This window comes from Suricata suricatta, chromosome 1 (assembly GCF_006229205.1).
Source record: "Suricata suricatta isolate VVHF042 chromosome 1, meerkat_22Aug2017_6uvM2_HiC, whole genome shotgun sequence".
Lineage (NCBI taxonomy): Eukaryota > Metazoa > Chordata > Mammalia > Carnivora > Herpestidae > Suricata > Suricata suricatta.
This window is the reverse complement of record NC_043700.1, coordinates 114,112,503-114,131,055: the sequence shown is the minus strand read 5'-3', so window position 1 is coordinate 114,131,055 and position 18,553 is coordinate 114,112,503. Positions and strand designations below refer to the sequence as shown.

The 18,553-nt window shown below is 37.4% G+C and overlaps 1 protein-coding gene across 2 annotated transcripts in view; it reads right to left on the bottom strand.

The window, feature by feature from the left end:
• Positions 1-18,553, bottom strand: part of PPP3CA (protein phosphatase 3 catalytic subunit alpha) — a 319,865-nt gene that overhangs the window by 64,447 nt on the left and 236,865 nt on the right. For both annotated transcript variants that reach the window (XM_029942672.1, XM_029942676.1), the window contains exons 3-6: positions 13,858-13,982; positions 4,540-4,651; positions 2,854-2,999; positions 210-349 (exon numbers count right to left, since the gene is read on the bottom strand). In XM_029942672.1, coding sequence (XP_029798532.1) covers positions 210-349; positions 2,854-2,999; positions 4,540-4,651; positions 13,858-13,982 — 523 coding nt within the window. The remainder of the gene's footprint in view (positions 1-209; positions 350-2,853; positions 3,000-4,539; positions 4,652-13,857; positions 13,983-18,553) is intronic.

The following is an 18,553-nucleotide window of genomic DNA, read 5'->3' as shown; positions in this document are numbered from 1 at the left end:
TTGCTTGTTTATTTATTTGTTATTTATTCATCTATCTCTTTTACAAGTGCTAAGGACCCATTTGAATCAGGCTTGCAAAGTGACCCTTTCATCTTTCCTTGTTTCCTAGAGAGGTGATATAAACCTCATACACAAATCAGACACACAAGCTGATAAATGAGAACATTTATGAACCAGATGTGCTCCAGAGGTGAGCCGCCCATCCTCACCTGTAGAAGTACGAACACCCCCTGACTGTGTTGTGAGTGAAATGTTCCTGAGTCTTCTCATTTCCAAAATCCTCCAGCGGGTCTGACCACAGGATATCACACATAGGTCCATAAGCAGGTGGTTCTTTGAATCGGTCTAACTAAGAAAAATAGAAGACAGAGAGCAAAATACTCATCTTTGGATGCTTGGAATCCAGAAAATAGAAGTGTTTTTGCAGTCCCTGACTTCCTCCCCAGCACAGGGCCTGGTGAACTGTCCTCTCCCTCTCTTCCTATTGGCTTTCCTGCCTTCCTGCCTCACCCTCTGTCCACACTTCATCTCTCTCCAGTTTGTCCTCTTTCCTTCCGAGGCGCTTGTTCCTTGTCTGCCTTCCATCTCTCTCCCTCTTCCCCCCTGTCTCCTTAGTCCCTACTCTTTGCTCCTTTTTTCCTGTCTCCTGGTTTGCTTTTTAGTTTTTCTTTCTCTCTTCCTTACCTAGTTGATCTATCCAGGTATTTTAGTCACCACCAGTTGGTGCGACTCTGTGTTTCATTTCTTGAGGGGGAGCTTTTATTTTGTTTTACCTTTGGGCAAATCTCTATTACGGCCTCCATTAAGCCAAGATTTAGAAATCTGGATGGAGAACAACTTACAGTTTTTATATTTCACAATAGGACTTTGAGAACAAATGGCTTTCACTTCAAGAGTGGCCACTTGTTATATGACATTCTGGATAGTCACTCTTAGGGGCTATCCCCGTTTCGAATTAAAGTACAAGCCAGCTGTGGTTTATCTTAATAGGTACAAACTAAGAGGAATGATAAGCAGTAAAATAACCCCAAATTTAGCTGGTCATTCTTCAGCTCATAGTTCTAAGCTTTATAGTTTTACCAAAACCCTCATATGAAATCCATTTTCTAGCTATAAATGTTCAGCAAGGTCATATTTCAATTTAAAAAGGTGCATTTAGAAGCTAAAAACAATATAATAACTGGAATTGACATCTCACCAACAATTTTATAACACTATCACTTTCCTGTAGTTTATTCTGATTTAACTGCCATTAGAGAATCTTTGGTGAAGTTAGCAGATATGATACAGTCTCTTGAAAAAAAGCATAAAACAGCTAAGAAAACCTCTTAAAAACTGATATTCTTCATATTTAATACTTTAAGATTTTTTCAAAACCCCACAGGGAAAGGGAATATATAAGCTTGGCAGTCGATTACATTCTTTTTCCTGAGACATAAAAGGTGATGTAAATAATGGTTTTGCTGCACACCATTTTGTACTAATATCTAAAAAGAATGAAGCAATATCTCACATTTTCAACACTCAATGAAAAACTTCAGTAAGCCAAGACCCACCATATTTTAACCGTTATGTTATCCATAAAATATTCATTGCAAATTTAGACTTGTTTAAGAGACTTAAATAATTTATGATTTTGGAACAATTCATCCAAGAAAAATAATGCTTGTAAAAACACAGAATTTCTTTCTAAGAAAGAAGAACTTATTACAGGCATAGGGCAGCAGAGGAGGGGAGTCCTTCTGATTACTATGAATTCCCAGCTAAAGTTTTGATAAGACAACCAGAATACAGAATTTATTCTGGGAAAGCTACAAAATGCATTCTAAAATGAATACTATCAACACTAAGAAGGAGTAATTACTAAATTAATTAAGTGTGTTAAGTGTGATGGAATCTCTAACTGACATAGGGCAAAATGCAAACCTACAAATAATTTTATGGCTAACGTTAGAGCTTAATGATGTATATGAAAATTGAACAGAATATCTGAAACATGCCAGAAGGTAAGTTTTGGGAATAGTGGGCAATAGCTTTAAATAATACTTAATTTATGAAAAGAAGTTTAGTTAATATTGCAAAAGTCTATTTGATTAAAGGGCCTATCAGAAAGTGAGCCACTCTCTCCTTGACTTCCATGACTGCAATTAAGCGTCATGTCTTTATCACACTTTAAACAGAGAGCAAGTATCAACATTCTGTGTTGATTAAAAGACTGTCTCTTCCACATATAAAAGGATCTCATATTATTACATATCTCAAGAAAAAGATACTTCCATATTCAATCTAACCAATCTTTTTGCTGGCTAAAACAACCATTAATGTTAAGTAAAAAACACCTCAAAAAATCAACTGTCACTTCATCACTCAATACAATCAATGGAATATCATCATCACCTTTGTTAGAGTGTTATTTTAAAGCTTTAAGCTGTAAAAATAGTAGATTTTCAAAATAATGATGCTATAGACACATTTTAAAGGTCAAAGTGTGATTTTTTTCCCCAAGAGCAAAGCAACGTTTTCTAGCTATAATATACTATGAATATACAAAGGGTTGCTTAAAACGAGCCAAAGGGAAATGAAAAGGCATAAATTTTTTGGCAATCAAATATGATACATTTCAATGACACGTCACACGGTAAAATGAACCCTGAGGTTTTCAAGACAAAAAGTCTTCCAAGTATAAATATATTTCTCTTCTAAATAACAGTGAATACAAATAAGAGATTCATGCTACCTTTAAATCATTTTAATTTAAAAGGATAAAGTTAGTGACAATGACAGGGAAATTAATGTCTTCTATTTAGTAATGAAGCACGCAGAATGATGAGACTTGGAAATAACAGAACTTACTTTTCTGATATCATCTAAAGTGTTAATCTCTGGAGACAAACCGCCGTGTACACACAGGAACTGTTGGTTCATCAGGGCGGCCAGGGGCAGGCAGTCAAAGGCATCCATACAGGCATCATAAACGCGCTCTGAATACTTTATTTTACCTATTAAAACATGATTTAAAAACAAAGACTTGACTTTCAGAACTTCATAGCTAGGAACATTTCACTGGAATAATTTTTTAATGTTTCCTTCCTAGAATCATACTATTAGCCTATAACTACACATCGCAAAGTTCCAAAACATGATTAAATAAGACGTTGTAAAGACATGTTATCACAGGTTTCCCCCACTATGGGATAGTGTAATATTCCTATGAAACCTTGTGTAAGCTGAAATGGTGTAAAGCAAAGAAGTAATTATCATTAATTCATATAGAAACATTTTTGAGCATTCCCAGATCCAAAAAATAACATCTTAGACTTTTCTGATATCTTAAGACACTACTTGTAACAGAGGCACAAAATAAATGGAGATAACGCCCAGAGGCTCACAGACACGGCTCAAAGCCATGGCGGCTTGATGGTGAGATGCTGAGTGTGGTTCTCAGGGAAGGGGCTTGCCCGGGTGACTTGTTGCTCAGGGGGAGCACTGCCTCTTTAAAGCGCTCGCTGCACATATGACATTGAACCCTATTTTTGTTTTTCACCTTTCTTCCTGAAAGCAAAAATTCTCCTTGGATTTCTTTTGGGTAGCAATAACAAGTACGATTACAGGTCTTTCATAAAGGCTAAGTGACATAAGACACACTTTCAAAAGGCAGAGAATACCTGTCTTACTCTTTACCTCTACTGTTGTAAATTCTTGTGGTTTATCCATATTTTAACTTTTTAGTAACTTTTTATACAGCAGAGGAGAAAACTTTCATATATATCCTCACTATTCATCTGTAGATGTAGCTCAAAATTGTACATACAAACAAATAGAAGACCAACAGAAATGTGGTTGTAAAGCTGCCTAATTTTTCTGAATGATCTTATAGAAAAGAAGATGGCAGGCAAGAAATTTCCTCAAGTCTTTTATGTATCACCACACCTTGCTTTTCAAAACCTTGCTGACTTATGTCTAATTTTTTGAAAGAAGTCTCTGTACTCCATTGAAAATAAGCCCAAATGACAGAGAGAAATTTGTTTCACTAGACAATAGGGAATATTAAAGAGAGGAGGAAAATAAAATTTATACAAAGTAGTTCTCACTCCTGGTATTTATTTCTAAACGAAAACATGACCTTTAATTTGGTCAAATCCACTAGAGGCTAGTAAATCTATTGAGTCCAAAGAGAACCAGAGTTGAATTTGCCCTCTGTCTGTTTTTCTCGAGTGATTTGAGGTGAAAGGGTAAAATTATTTCCCTGAATAGTAGTATTCTCATTTTTTTTTAAGAAGTAAGTTAATCATTGTTTCATAGGACAAATTAAAACAAATATTAATTCAAAATTTTAGGTCATTTTATAGAGAATTTATAATTTAAAAAGAAATTCTGGATTCTCTTCATGATCTGTCCTTAGAGATATGGAATAACATAAAATAGTGTTTTTTAAGTTTCTGAATTTTAAGTGATGAATCATATTATCATGTGCTCCTACTATGGGTTAAAATGATGATTTAGCACATATGGTGTTAAAAAAGCTTGAAGTATACTTACATTCTTGTTTAAATGTGAAATACTCTGTTAGATGTCTACATTCATGATTTCCACGAAGTAAAAACAGTGTTTTGGGGTAAAGAATTTTCAAGGCCCACAAATACAGCACACACTGAAAAAATAAGAATAACATACAAATAAATATTTCCCTGTTATACTTAAGCATCCCATTGCTCACTCAGCAGGAAGACATGAACCAGCGTGTTACTGTGACCAGAAGTCCCCCAGAAGACTGGGCCTTATTGAGGAGGATATTAAAAATCAAATAGAAAATATTAGTACAAAGCCAAGTCTCATTTATACCTAAAATACATACATGCACTGGCAATCTATATACAACAAGAAAACAATGGAGAAGGCTGGATGAAGATATCCTAAAAATGTACCAGTGTAAAAGTATGAGAAGAATCATTAGCGATCAAATAAATAAAGACACCTCTCTTCATAACACAGAATTTTTTTTAAACCAAGTAACAGAAATGGAAGCATTGGGGAGGAAACGCAGGACAAAATTTGGAAGTAAACAATATCAGGCTCAGGTTGATTGGGATTGGGGCTCTATTTTCAATTATGTTCTCTCCTTTGTTGGCCTTCTTCTCCCTCATCACCTTGTCTTTTATTTAGTTCCTTTGGTATACAAAGCTTGAAGGGTTTTTGTTTTTGTTTTGTTTTGTTTGTTTTTTCCTTTGTTTTGTTTTGTATATAAATACATTAAACTGAAGGCCAGAGAATCTCACGCACACGCTGTCAATAACTAAGGGAAACATTTCGTATCCCTAACAACTTTCAAATTAGTAACTTGGATATTGCAGTTTGTGTACAAATAAAGGTCTACTTTGAATTCACCAGGTTTGGAATAAACAAGAAGTCATCCTGAAGCGGGCATTAAGATGACTGAGATACTCAAGTACTAACATCAATTTCATTAGCCTCCACGGGCATCCGTCAAGAACCCACAGGGAAGAGAAAACCACTCGTTAAAAACAAATGTGATTTTTTTTATCCTCATTAAGTTTATGTTCTAAAAGTGAAGCTAAGAAGATACACAACCACAGAAATATGAAGGCAAGTCTGAGACTGATTACTAAAACCTGAAACCAAAAAACACAGTATTTTCCTTTTTATAAAGAGCTTTCCAACATATAGAAAATATGCTGGAGAATGTTCACTGGGAAAAGCTACTGGTGATTCACTTGTTGTGAACCCTATGAAGAACAAGAAAATCACCTCTGTCAGCCTATATGAAATTTATTAAATGAGTGGAAATAATTATGTTTGAATATACAGCCCAAGCCTTGGAGAAAATACTAATTATCAAGGCAAGTATGTATTCTTGTGTTTTTGAAATAAGATATTATTTCCAACTGTGTAATTTGATCGAAGTAAACAAAAATAATGGGTTGATGTCAAATTTTATATATATGATACTTTAATAATTTTCTAATTATCATTTTCTAATTATAATTATTATTTGAAGTTTGTGTGACAAATGACATTGCTATTTCTGAATAGCTGACCAGATGGTCTCTACAAGTGATCCTTAAGGCATGATGATCTGTTGATGGTGCATATTCCTTGTTATCCTCAGTGAGTGGTAGGGTGGCTCAATGGGGCTCTAATTGCTGTGTGTCTGGCCCTAGAGGTAGACATACATGCTTTCATAAAAGGAGTCTGTATTACTCGAACTTGTCTCACATTTCAGAGAATACATTTATAAACACTGTTAATGTCAATGAGATAACTATTCCTAATTTAAACTTTATAAGGTTGTACCTTAATATTAAAGAAATACACACACACACACAGTTTCATATTGGTTGTTAACTTTGGATTTATAGTTTGGAATAGGATGGGAATATACAGTCTTTTAAAAATTATATTTACTTATTAAAAATGTTGTATCTGGGGTGCCTGGGTGGCTCAGTCGGTTAAGCTTCTGACTTCTGCCCAGGTCATGATCCTGTGTTTTGTGGATTCGAGCCCCGCATCAGGCTCTGTGCTGACAGCTTGGAGCCTGGAGCTGCTTCAGATTCCATGTCTCCCTCTCTCTCTGCCCCTCCCCTGCTTGCAATCTGTCTCTCTGTCTCCCAAAAATAAATAAATATTTTTTAAAAAATTATATCTAACATATTCTATTTATATACTGTGAAATAATATATGCTTTGGCTATTCATAGCTACTTCTAGAAAAGATTTTCGTGCTGCTGTTGTTTTTACTAAAGCGTAACTTACATACTATAAAGTGCACATATTTTAAATATACCAGTCATAGACCAGGATATGTTTATATACATACACTCCTATAAAACTACTAACCAAACCCAGTTACATTTCAGGACACAGAAGGCTCCCTTGTGCCCCCTCCCAGTCAATATCCTTTTGGAAATGGAACCACAACCGTGAACTCTTCAAATTCGCTTTGCCTGTGAAAATCTTAAAGCAAAGCTATCATCTCTCCAACTAAATCTAAAACACAATTTTCTAACCTCAGTCAAATGCTAGAGGAATCACATTTTAGGACCCACATTTTCTCTTCTGCCGTTTGTTAACGATCTTGTCTCGACACTAGCACATGGCTTTATCGGCTCTAGCTTTAATTTCTGTAGCTGTTTCATAACTGAAACCTCAAAGAGTCCTATGGAAATATTTTATATGTTTATTATACTTATTTACCTTTTCAATGATTCAATCCACATTTAAAATGCCTTATTATTTAACAGATATAAAGCACTTAGTATATAGTAGGAGTTTAAGAAATATTAGCACCTTTCCTATAAATGAGAAGGAAGACAGGAACACAGAAGGGAGGGGAGGAGGGAAGAAAAGAAAGGAAAGGAAAAAGAAAAGAAATGAAAGGGAGAAAGAAAAAGAAAAGAGAGAAAGAAAACATAACTCAATTTCCAAATTCTTGGCTCAGCATACCCTCAAAATAAGAATCCTGTTTTCACATTTTATTTCCTTCTCCCCTGTGGCAAGAATAAAATATCTTCTCAAACACTGAATCAAACCACAAACGCAGCCAATATGGAAGAAGCGGCATGGTAAATGAAAGGGCAGGCGTGGATTGGAGCGAGGAGTCCTGCCAGACTTCACCCTCAACATCTGGTCGGTGAGCGCTGCCAAGTACAACAGTCTTGCTGGCAACCATTCTGCCCTCGAAATGTTCTGGAGACCTGTGGATCTTCAGCATAATCATGATCTGACATGACTTTTAAAAGGGAAAGTCTCTTTAAAAAATTACCACAATCAGGGGGCTCCTGGGTGGCTCAGTCCATTAAGCGTCTGACTTTGGCTCAGGCCATGAGCTCCTGGTTCGTGGGTTCAAGCTCCACATCAGGCTCCCCACTGACAGTGCAGAGCTTGCTTGGGATTCTCTTCCCCCGCCCCCCCCCCCGCCCCATCCCTCCTAACTCTTGATTTCTCTCTCTCAAAATAAATAAACTTAAAACATTATCACAATCAAAAAGCAAATGAAATGCAAATTCATTTAATAATTGGATATTTCACATATGCGGTATGAGGTGGCAAATTTGAATAAAATTTTCACTGACGTGACTGGTTATGGTGGAAACAGTTCGCATGGCAACACATAAATTCATTGCACTAATGACTCACAACTGGGCCTTGATGGTCTTTCCAGTGTTATTCTAAGTACTTCACCAATATTTACAACTTAAAATTAGTTTATAAATATGAAAAACTGGGCATCCTGTATATTTTTATTCATTTTCTTCACAGACCTCTTTTTCTCCTATGTAACTTATCAATCTTTCCCAATGAAGCAGCACTAAGGATATCATTTTGCTACGAATATCATTTTCTTCATTCGTTTCACTGGTTCACTGATAACAGCCACGCAATGAGTTCTTCTGTAATATATGCCTTTTTCAGTGATGAGTATTTTTGAAAACTGGCACAAGGAAGTCAAGAAAGAGAGAAACGAGGGAAGAATTGAAAAAGAAAATATATGGTATCAGATCAATATCAACCAGCCTTCGAAAATAATTATCCAGGCTGTGATACATACCAGTCAAAAGGGATGCCTCTCAGTCACAGTACAATTAAGTAAAGGGTATACATTGGTTGGCAGAAGATCCAAACTCCCAAAATGCCAAATGTCCCTCCTCTTAGGCATTCTTTGCTGCATCTGACAAGCATGCAGAGAAGCAGCAGAGCAATGGCAATGCACTACAACGGCCATTGGCAGCAGCGCGACAGCACAGAATTCCTTCCTCATGTCTGTGGCATCACCCTGGCACCTGACATCCCTTGCTGTCCCATTTGCTTGTTATTCTCAGACAGAAGCACAGAACACTGCCTGCCTTGCTGTGGTCCATTTTAGCCTGGGAGTTCACAGCAAATAAACACAACAGCTCTTCATGCTTCAATGTGTTTGAGGCTGGGCTGAGACCTGGGTGTCAGTACAGCGGGAGGGGCCAGGCTCGCTATGGAACTCACTGCCGTGCCGCGCAGTGCAGACAAGCTAGGGAAGGAACCCAAGGAAGCCACTAGAAAGAAACAGCTGCCTCTGTTTGCAGTTCTAAATGTTTCTCAGATGCACGCTCTCAGACACGGACCTCCGTACGCACGTGTGCCTGACCGGAGAGACGCGGGAGCATAGTACAATCATCGCAGTGAGAATGGTGTTTGGTGTAAGACAAATTATTACTCCAAATAAAATGATCTCTTTCATCATTACTCAAAAGCATGCTTGTTTTATTTGGGCTAACTCGTGGGGAGCGCTTTCTAATCTTGGCAGAAAGAGAAGGGGGTGGGAAGGGGTGGGGAGGGGTGCAGAAAATGAACTCCATGTACCACCCACAGCTCATTACCTAGTGCCTGGAAATACAACCCAGTAGAGACTGTATGAAATCCAAACCCACTCTTCAAAGCTGATTTGGTAAAATTAAACATAAGTGGTTCCTCTTTGCCCAGAGGACAGTCAAAAAGAATACCTGCAGGGGAGCCCTGAATTATTGAGATGCATCAAGAACCTTTTGAAAGCTCCTTAGGTTAGTTCACACTGGAAAGCTGAGCTCTTGTTGCAGAAATTTTCTTAAACCAACAGTGTCATACTCAAAGAGAATATCTTATTATCAATGATGTGACCTTTAGATTATAGAGTAGGGGGAGAGGGCTGTGTGTGCATGCTTGCACATGCATGAGTGAATAGGAAAGCGTGTATCAGAGTCTGCATTACCAATGTGTGCATGTTTTATGGTTTGCTTAGTGGATATGGTAAAGGCATGGGATGTAGTGGAAAGAGAACAGATTTCTTTTTTTTTAATGTTTATTCTTGAGAGAGAGAGAGAGAGAGAGAGAGAGAGAGAGAGAGAGAGGGAGAGAGGGAGAGAATATGAACAAGGAAGGGCACAATGAGAGAGGAACACAGAATCCAAAGCAGGCTCCAGGCTCAGAGCTGTCAGCACAGAGCCTGATGTGGGGCTCGAACTCATGAGCTGTGAGATCATGATCTGAGCTGAAGTCAGATGCTTATCCAACTGAGCCAGCCAGGTCCCCCGAAAGAGCACAGATTTCCCATCCTAGCCCTGTCCTTTACTGTGCATGACTCCCTGAGCTTTAGTTTTCACATGCACAAAAGGAAGACATTTACGTGCTCCTTGCCGAGCTGTGAAGAATAAATGTGATCACGTATACCAGGCAAACAATAGCATTTCAGCATGCAAACAATGTCAGCTTCCTCAATCCACAGTTAAGAACCCCAAAGTATTCTCAGTAAACACATTTTTATAGAAATGTCTGTTCTATTTTAAATGTGATGATATCACTGAGCCATCCCAAAGCCCCTCAAAGGTCACAGTCTAATCAAAATGGATCATTTTCATAGATGAGGCCTTCACATTTTTGTTATTTCTATAAGCATGCGGTAAGTCCCTGGAGCTGTACTATAAGACATTCAGAGTTTAATTAAAGAATTGTTTGTGAAGATAGGAACTCTGGGATATGCACCTCAGAACATTCAAATGTCCTGAACCTCATATGTCACCAACATCTGGGATCATACTTAGATTCTTTGCTTGAATTTCAGAGGGTGCATATTATACAAAGTATCGCAACTTTGGTAGTTCAATATCTAGATTAATTGTAGTCTAAAAAGAAATCTGCTGAGGAGCAAGCTAGTGATTACTGCTTCTCAAGTTCTTTAATTTAAGGAAGCTCTAAACAGCTCTAATTAGGGAGAGTTTAGGAAATTTCAAGTTATTTGAGGCCAGAGATACAGAAGCCTGGACTCTTTGAGTAAAAATTCAAAGGTAAACTGACACCAACAAGATTAAGAAATATTATCCAAAGACGGAGTTGGTTAGACAAGAAAGTCGAAACATGCCAACTGTTACTCAAGCAACATATGATTTAGTGCTTTATCTTTATTAGTAGGGTAACAGGAAACAGTATTGGTTCTGTGATTAAATTTTAAAAGATGGCAATTTAAGTAGTTAAAAAAATGATATTAAAAAATTTGTCCAACATAGCACCCCATCATTTGGCCAATAAAAATACATCACTCCCAACAGGACAGTCCTGAGCTTTCCCTAAGAAGGTGAGCTTCAAGGAAGCTAGGATGCCTAATTCACTCATCCTCAGAATCTTACATAGGAGCACTTTCTATATTAAATGAGTAAGATGACTTTAAGACTCACTAAAATAATTTTTTCAAAGCATTTAATTAGATTCCACACAATCACAATTTAAGGGAAATAGAGGAAACATTTTACCTCTCATTTCTGTTTTCTGCCATTGCAGTCTTTCTCAAATTTGGCTCCATATTGAAATCACCTATGGCCCTAACAACAAATTCTGGCTCATGGGATGCAAATTGAAGTAACTGTGCCACTTTTGGGAAACATCTTTAGATAAGAGGACATGCCCTTTTCTTTTTCCTTTTCCTTCTGGCTGAAAGTCACATGGCAGATGATGGTTGAAGCGGGTGTAGCTGTCTTGAGTGACAAGGTAGTCTTTGGGATGAGCCCAGACACCCCACTTTCATCAGAACAATGAGGCCAGAAAAGCCAGGGCCCTGGCACCGCACTGGTCACACCAGTTAGGTACTCCCATATGGGGGCTTTTAATGGAGAGAAAAATGATCTTGTTCAAACCACCATGTCGTAGGTTTGCTGTTGCTTTCTCTTGGCAGATACCAGCCCTGATGTGATATAGAAGTCTTATAAAATTTATAATCAATCACCCTTCCCTAAAAGTTGGTTAGTCCATGAATGAGATTTATGAAGCTTACTCATTTCTTCCTCTGTACTTTTCTTGCTTCAATTTCTTTCCTAGTTAATCTAACTTCTTTGATTCAGTCTTCCCCAGTCATGTCTAGTCACAAAACTGTCCCACTTTTCTATATTCCAATGGCAATCATTTTCTGTACTTTTATCATGAGATTTAACTAATCAATTCAAATATTTGAATCCGGGATGACTACCTCTTCCAGGCTTCTGATTCTATGTTCTATTTTCCTACATAGAGTTAGGTTTCTAGAGAGCAAGGATATGCAGTTCAAATTCTCCATAGTTCTGCTCATAGTGCATATAGCTTTTATGTGTTCATAATATCATACTTGTTTACCAGTGGAAGAAATACCAAAAATTTACTTTCGCCTTTTGGATTTATGTACCAAAACCATCCCTTCTTCCCTCATCATCATGAATAATTAAGAAATGTATGATGCATAAATACAGAAAGGGTAAAAATATATAAAATATTATATATATATATTTTATAATATGCATATAGACAACGACTATATTTTCTCTCTCTGCATATATAGACTCAACTACTGAAGGCAAATTGAACAACCAAAACATACAATTTGTAGGACAGTCTTAAAAACAAAAGCTGTTTAAGAATGATGTGTTCTTTGACATTAAATATTTCAATAGTAGAGGCACCTGGTTGGCTAAGTCAGTTAAGTCTCTGTCTTCAGCTTAGGTCTGTGAGTTTGAGCCTCATGTCAGGCTCTGTGCTGACAGCTCAGAGCCTGGACCCTGCTTCAGTTTCTGTGTCTCCCTCTCTCCCTGTCCATCCTCTGCTCTCTGTCTCTCTCTCTCAAAAATACATAAACATTAAGAAATTAAAAATATTTTCTGATAGGAAAGTATTATGATGAAAATTTAAAAACCTAGAATGAATCTACTTTATGTGATTACTATGAATATATGATGTTGATGTGAGGCTTCTATAAAATTGATTTCTCTCTTAAGAATAACTGCTTTCCTTTTAAAAATTGTTTCCTTATTTTTTCCTGAGAGCACATATAATGACAGGTACTATATCATGAGCTCTGATTTTTCTTTTTTAATATTTAAATGTTCATTATTTATTTATTAATTTATTATTATTGCTTAATGTTTATTTATTTTTGAAACAGAGACAGCGACAGAGGACGAGCCGGGGAGAGGCAGAGAGGGAGGAAGACATAGAATCTGAAGCAGGCTCCAGGCTCTGAGCTGTCAGCACAAAGCCCAATGCGGGACTCAAACCCATAATCCACAAGGTCATGGCCTGAGTCTAAGCTGGATGCTTAACTGACTCACCCACCCAGGTGCCCCACGAGCTCTGCTTCTTAACATTCATTCTTATTTCAAATCATTTATTTCAACAAATATCTGATGAACCCTTTCTATGTTTGAGATACCATATTAAGCACCAGGAAAAACAAACAAATGAATAAAGCAAGGCTGTTGCCTTTATTTTGAATGTAATTTCTACTTACGTGAAGCCGACGCAGGAGGGAAGCTGAGGAAGAACCTCTACTCAAAAGTTATCTGTTTTGGTTTAATTAATGAGTTTGACAAATCACCCTAGTTAGATGACAGATGTCAAAAAAGACAAAATACAGGGCTGTAAGTGTATTCACACATACTCACACACAACAAATGTAGACACAGACACACATGCACTTGGCTGTCAATGAACAAAGGTAAGCTACTGCCTCACAATTCACAAAGCATAACCACACAAACCCATTCCTGCTTCTTTAATCAACCTTGATTAGTTCTGTCAACAGGAAATAGAATTATCTAATGGAAAATATGATGTAATTATTGCAAATACATAAAAGCATATATATATATAGTAAAAGGTATATCATATATGTATATATAATGTATCTCTATGCATTAAAAAGCATATGAGAATCAACAGAAAATAGAATATGTAAATATCCCAAGAATTGAGTGTATTAAAGTTCTATTATAGAACCAGTACTTTTCTTAAACACATAACATTTACCATTTTTAGCAGCTAAGAAAGTGTTGATCCATTTCTGAATAGCTAAGAAGAAATGATATACACTTACTTCGATACTGAAGTACCCTCTGTCAACATAGTCCCCTAGGAAGAGGTAGCGAGTGTTGGCAGGAGATCCCCCCACTTCAAAAAGCTTCATCAAATCAAAGAATTGTCCATGGATGTCCCCACAAACTGCAAGAAACAAAGAAAACTCATTTTATGGTCGCATTATAATTCTGAATTAGATTTGAAAAATTACAAAATGTGGCAGCCGGAAGGAAATTAGAGCTCATCTTTGCGGAAACATCCTTTTGCTAAACAGGAAAGTGAGACAGAGATTGCAACGTTAATTAGTGGCAGACGCAGCTCTAGCATCCAGGTCTAGCAATTCACAGATTAACTATAAACATGAAGATAATAACAATAATGACTAGTAGTCCTGTGCACTCAATGATGCTTCACCACACACTGTGCTAAGAAGTTTATGCACATTTTCTAATTTAACATTAACAATGTCATGGGGAGGAGTTTTCCCTTTTGCAGATAAAAGGCAAAGAGAGGTTCAGAAATTTGGTATTATCTCTATAAAACTGAATAAATAAATGCTATATGTCATTACCACCTGAAAAAAATGGAAATTGCTTTGTATCTTTAAAACTGTATTTCATTGAACCTAAAATGCCACCAATTATTAATTATTGTTAATTATTCTTAATTTGTGTACCACTAAGAAAGAAAAAACCCTCCAATTTAAATTTAAAATACAAAAGAACATTTTTTTTATAAGATGTACTCTACTGTCAGATGTTAAAGTGAAAAAAATTGGGAAATGGAAAAAACACTGGGAAATAATATTTCTTAACTTTCTCACATTTTCCTTTAAACCAAAATTCTTGAAGGAGCTATGTAGTCTCTCTTTTTAAAAAATACTTAATCAATCATGTTATAATATCTTTGATACTTTATATATTTATATGTATATAATTTTTTACAATAATTTTATGCTTAAAAGATGAACATGATGTAGTTGTTTCTTAAACACCAAGAGGTTCTAGAATAAATATATCAACGAATAGGAAATCAGGAGCATGCCATCTTAACCCACTCTATGCTGCAATCAACTTAACATAAAAATATTTTAGTCTGTCACCCTCGGCTCTTGTTCACTAGATGTGGGTCGTCACTAACTTAAATAATCCAAGTTGCTTTCCTCCTTGGATTTCCACAGGCTTTTCCACCCACCAGTCACAGGTGCAAGGGGTCTTTCTTGAGCTAAATGAGTTGCCTCTGTCCAAAATCATTCTTCATTCCATTAAGTTGTTTGACTTTCTTCACAATACTTATCAGTATCAGGAATTATCTAGCTTATAAATTTGTCTGATGTTTCTTCCCTGATCCTTCTCACTGAAATATAACCTCTGTGAGGTTGTATAACTTGTCAGTCTTGGTCACTGTATCTGCAGTGCGGAGAACAGTAACTCCCATCTGGTAGGCACTGGAGAAACACGTGCTACTTCAGAATTCTTCCATTGGGCCTTCACTGTGCTTAATTTGGAAACCCATTCACTAAGAAGTCAGAGATTTAAAAAAATTTTTTTATGCTTATTTATTTTTGAGAGAGAGAGACAAGGCGAGCAGGGGAGGGGCAGAAAGAGAGGGAGACACAGAATCCCAAGCAGGCTCCAGGCTCTGAGCCATCAGCACTGAGCCCAATGCCAAACTTAAACCCACAAACCGGGAGATCATGACCTGAGCTGAAGTCGGATGCTTAACCGACTGAGCCACCCAGGAGCCCCAAGAAGTCAGAGATTTTGAGGTGCCCTTGGAATTGACAGGGCTGAATGACAGGTTTGTGGAGTGTGCTCTAGTGTAAACCAAGAGCTCTCAACTTGTCTGAGATACTTGTTTGAAGCCTTTAAGTCACAGCTTTCAAACCAGGGTGCAGCGAGACTGGAGGAGAATGTGGGACCTCCACGCATCTGATGCTGGTTTCCTTACCTGGTTCTACCTCAGAAACACATGGGGAGGTTTGGAAACTACAGACCCTTGGGCCATGAATCAGAATCTCTAGAGATGCAGATTTATAACCAGCTCCTAGATGAGTCTTATCTAGTAAGACTAAACAGAGTTGCAGTTTTGAGCCTTTGTAGGCACACTTAGCCCTCAATTTTCATGCTTGTGTGGCCCCCCTGCCAGTGATTATATGTAGGGGAGATACCTGTTTGAAAGACAACTTCGTTCAATGCTAATTCCCGGTTGGTGTTAGAGGAGGATTTCCTATTATGTCAAAGGATAATATTGAAGGGATTGTTCTATCAAGTCTAGGAGAAAGAGATGAATCTAAGAAAACGGATAAGGAAGAGTAAAATTTCTTTAGGCTTTTGAATGTAGCTATCCCTTGTGCCTTGTGCATTTCAGTTTTAAGATGAAAAGATTTATCCTGAAGTCCTAATATCTGGGAACATTCACTATTTTGATATCACATTTCAGGGTGAAATTGATGACCACATTTAGGTACCCAAGAGGATATCAAATGGCATCACACAGAAGCAAAGTCTACCTCTATGTGACGGTAAGAGAAAGGTATAGGCTGTTTTCCCTCTATACTATGCTGTGCCTCCCACATACCATCCTATTGGATAACTCAGACACTGGTGTCCAGTATAAAAAATGCCAGCTAATGAGGCAAGCTGTCTTCTTGTTTGTTCACAGTGTCCAATTCTCTAGGTGGCCAGTCTCTTCATTTTCAGTATCACTTGCTTTTAACAGTACTTTTAAAACAGCCAGGCTTTGATGACAAGTTCTGTTATACTTTCATGGCAAGCCTGTTCTTCATCAATGTAGCCTATTCCCCATATGCCTCTAGCTTCCCATTATTTGCTTCTCATTCCCAACGGAACGCTGCTTGCAGACAGAGTACTCAACAAGGGGCCAACACTGAAAGGCTTATCATATTGAAAAGGCTCCCAAAATATAGAAACACAGTACAGGTAATAAAAGCATTCTTACTTGGGGTACCTGGGGGCTTGGCTGGTTAAACCTCTGACTCATGATTTCGGCTCAGGTATGATCTCATGTTCGTGGATTTGAGCCCTACATTGGGCTCTGTGCTGCCAGTGCAGAGTTGGCTTGGGATTCTTTCTCTCTCTCTCTCTCTCTCTCTCTCTCTCTCTCTTTTTCTCTCTCCCACCCTCTCTGCCCATCCCCTGGTGATACTTTCTCTCTCTCTCTTAAAAAAATACACCTAAAAAAATTAAAAATAAAAAAAAATTTAAAAGCATTCCTATCTCTATGAAAACGTCCATTCATCTGGCTAAACATCCCCCCAAAATATACATTATAATCAATAGATTATTAAGAGAATTGCACATACTTCCATCAGCAATGTATAGAATTATGACCTTGATAAAATGAACACATCAAAGATAACTAAATAAAACATAAATTGTTTTTTTCTTAATTTCACTTGGATAACCTTATCCCAGAGTAACCTGGTATGCCACAACATGATGGCTACTTCCCCTATGAGCTATAGGCCTACATTCGTGTTTATACTGGAGGAGTAAGAACTCCATTAATTTTGGGGCACGTGGGTGGCTCAGTCGGTTAAGCGTCCAACTTCAGCTCAAGTCATGATCTCATGATTCGTGGGTTTGAGCCCCGTGTCGGGCTCTGTGCTGACAGCTCAGAGCCTAGGACCTGTCTTCAGAGTTGTGTCTCCCTCTCTCTCTGGCCCCCCACTCCCTGCTCATGCTGTCTCTCTCTGTCTGTTAAAAATAAGTTAAAAAAAACATAACAAAAAGAACTCCATTATTTTTATACTGCCCAGGTCTACTAAGCAGTTAAATCTATTCAGTGAGAAGGTATCATAATCTTCTTGGTTCTTTTCCCTAAGTGGGGTTGACTAAGCGATTTTGCAAGTGGCTATTCTAACATTCTCACTACCACTAAAGGTTGTACTGTGATGCTTCCATATTTATTACTCTTCTCTCTTCTATTTCTTCTACATAAATTATACCTAAATAACCAAGCACTAAGTAATACTTATGCAAACAATTACTTTTAAGTAATTGCCTTTTAATATTGCTTCCTTGCCTACAATGACTCTCATTCACTGGGAAAAAAAATTTTTATTGGAAATGATGCTCATACCTGAGTGATACCAACTTCTTATCTAAGTCTTCTTAGACTTAAATTCAACAGAATTTTGAATTAGGAAACAGAAAATAACATAACAGAGAGGATCTGTCTTTATTTCTTAAGGAAGGGAATAGCCTTTATTTTTAATATCATCTCTGGAGAGCTAGTTATTAAACCTTGAAATCATAGGCTTAAAGGATTAAATGTATATAAATATAAATGTGTATCTATAGGTGCATGTGCATTGGCATATGTGTAAAACCACCCCCCACAAAGGAGGAATTATTTGGAGATTAATGGTCAGCGTAGCAGTTAGGGAGTCATTAAACAAGTTCAAGACTTTACTCCCTGTATAGTGCAGCAAAGTAGTGCTACAGAGAAAGAGCAATAAACAACTGAGGCAGGAACAAGGGACTCTTTGTAGTTGGCTGAATAAATTCTTGTAATCTACAAGCTGGACAATGAATCAGCCACAGGGCAAGTCTAAGAGTCCCTAAAACCAACACACTGCTAAGAAGAGAAGATAATGGCCAGCGTATTAAGGACAAACAGGCTCTTGAGAAAATAATCTCAGGCAGAGGAAGAAGGGAGATAATCACAACCAGGGACCAAGGCCTTGCATT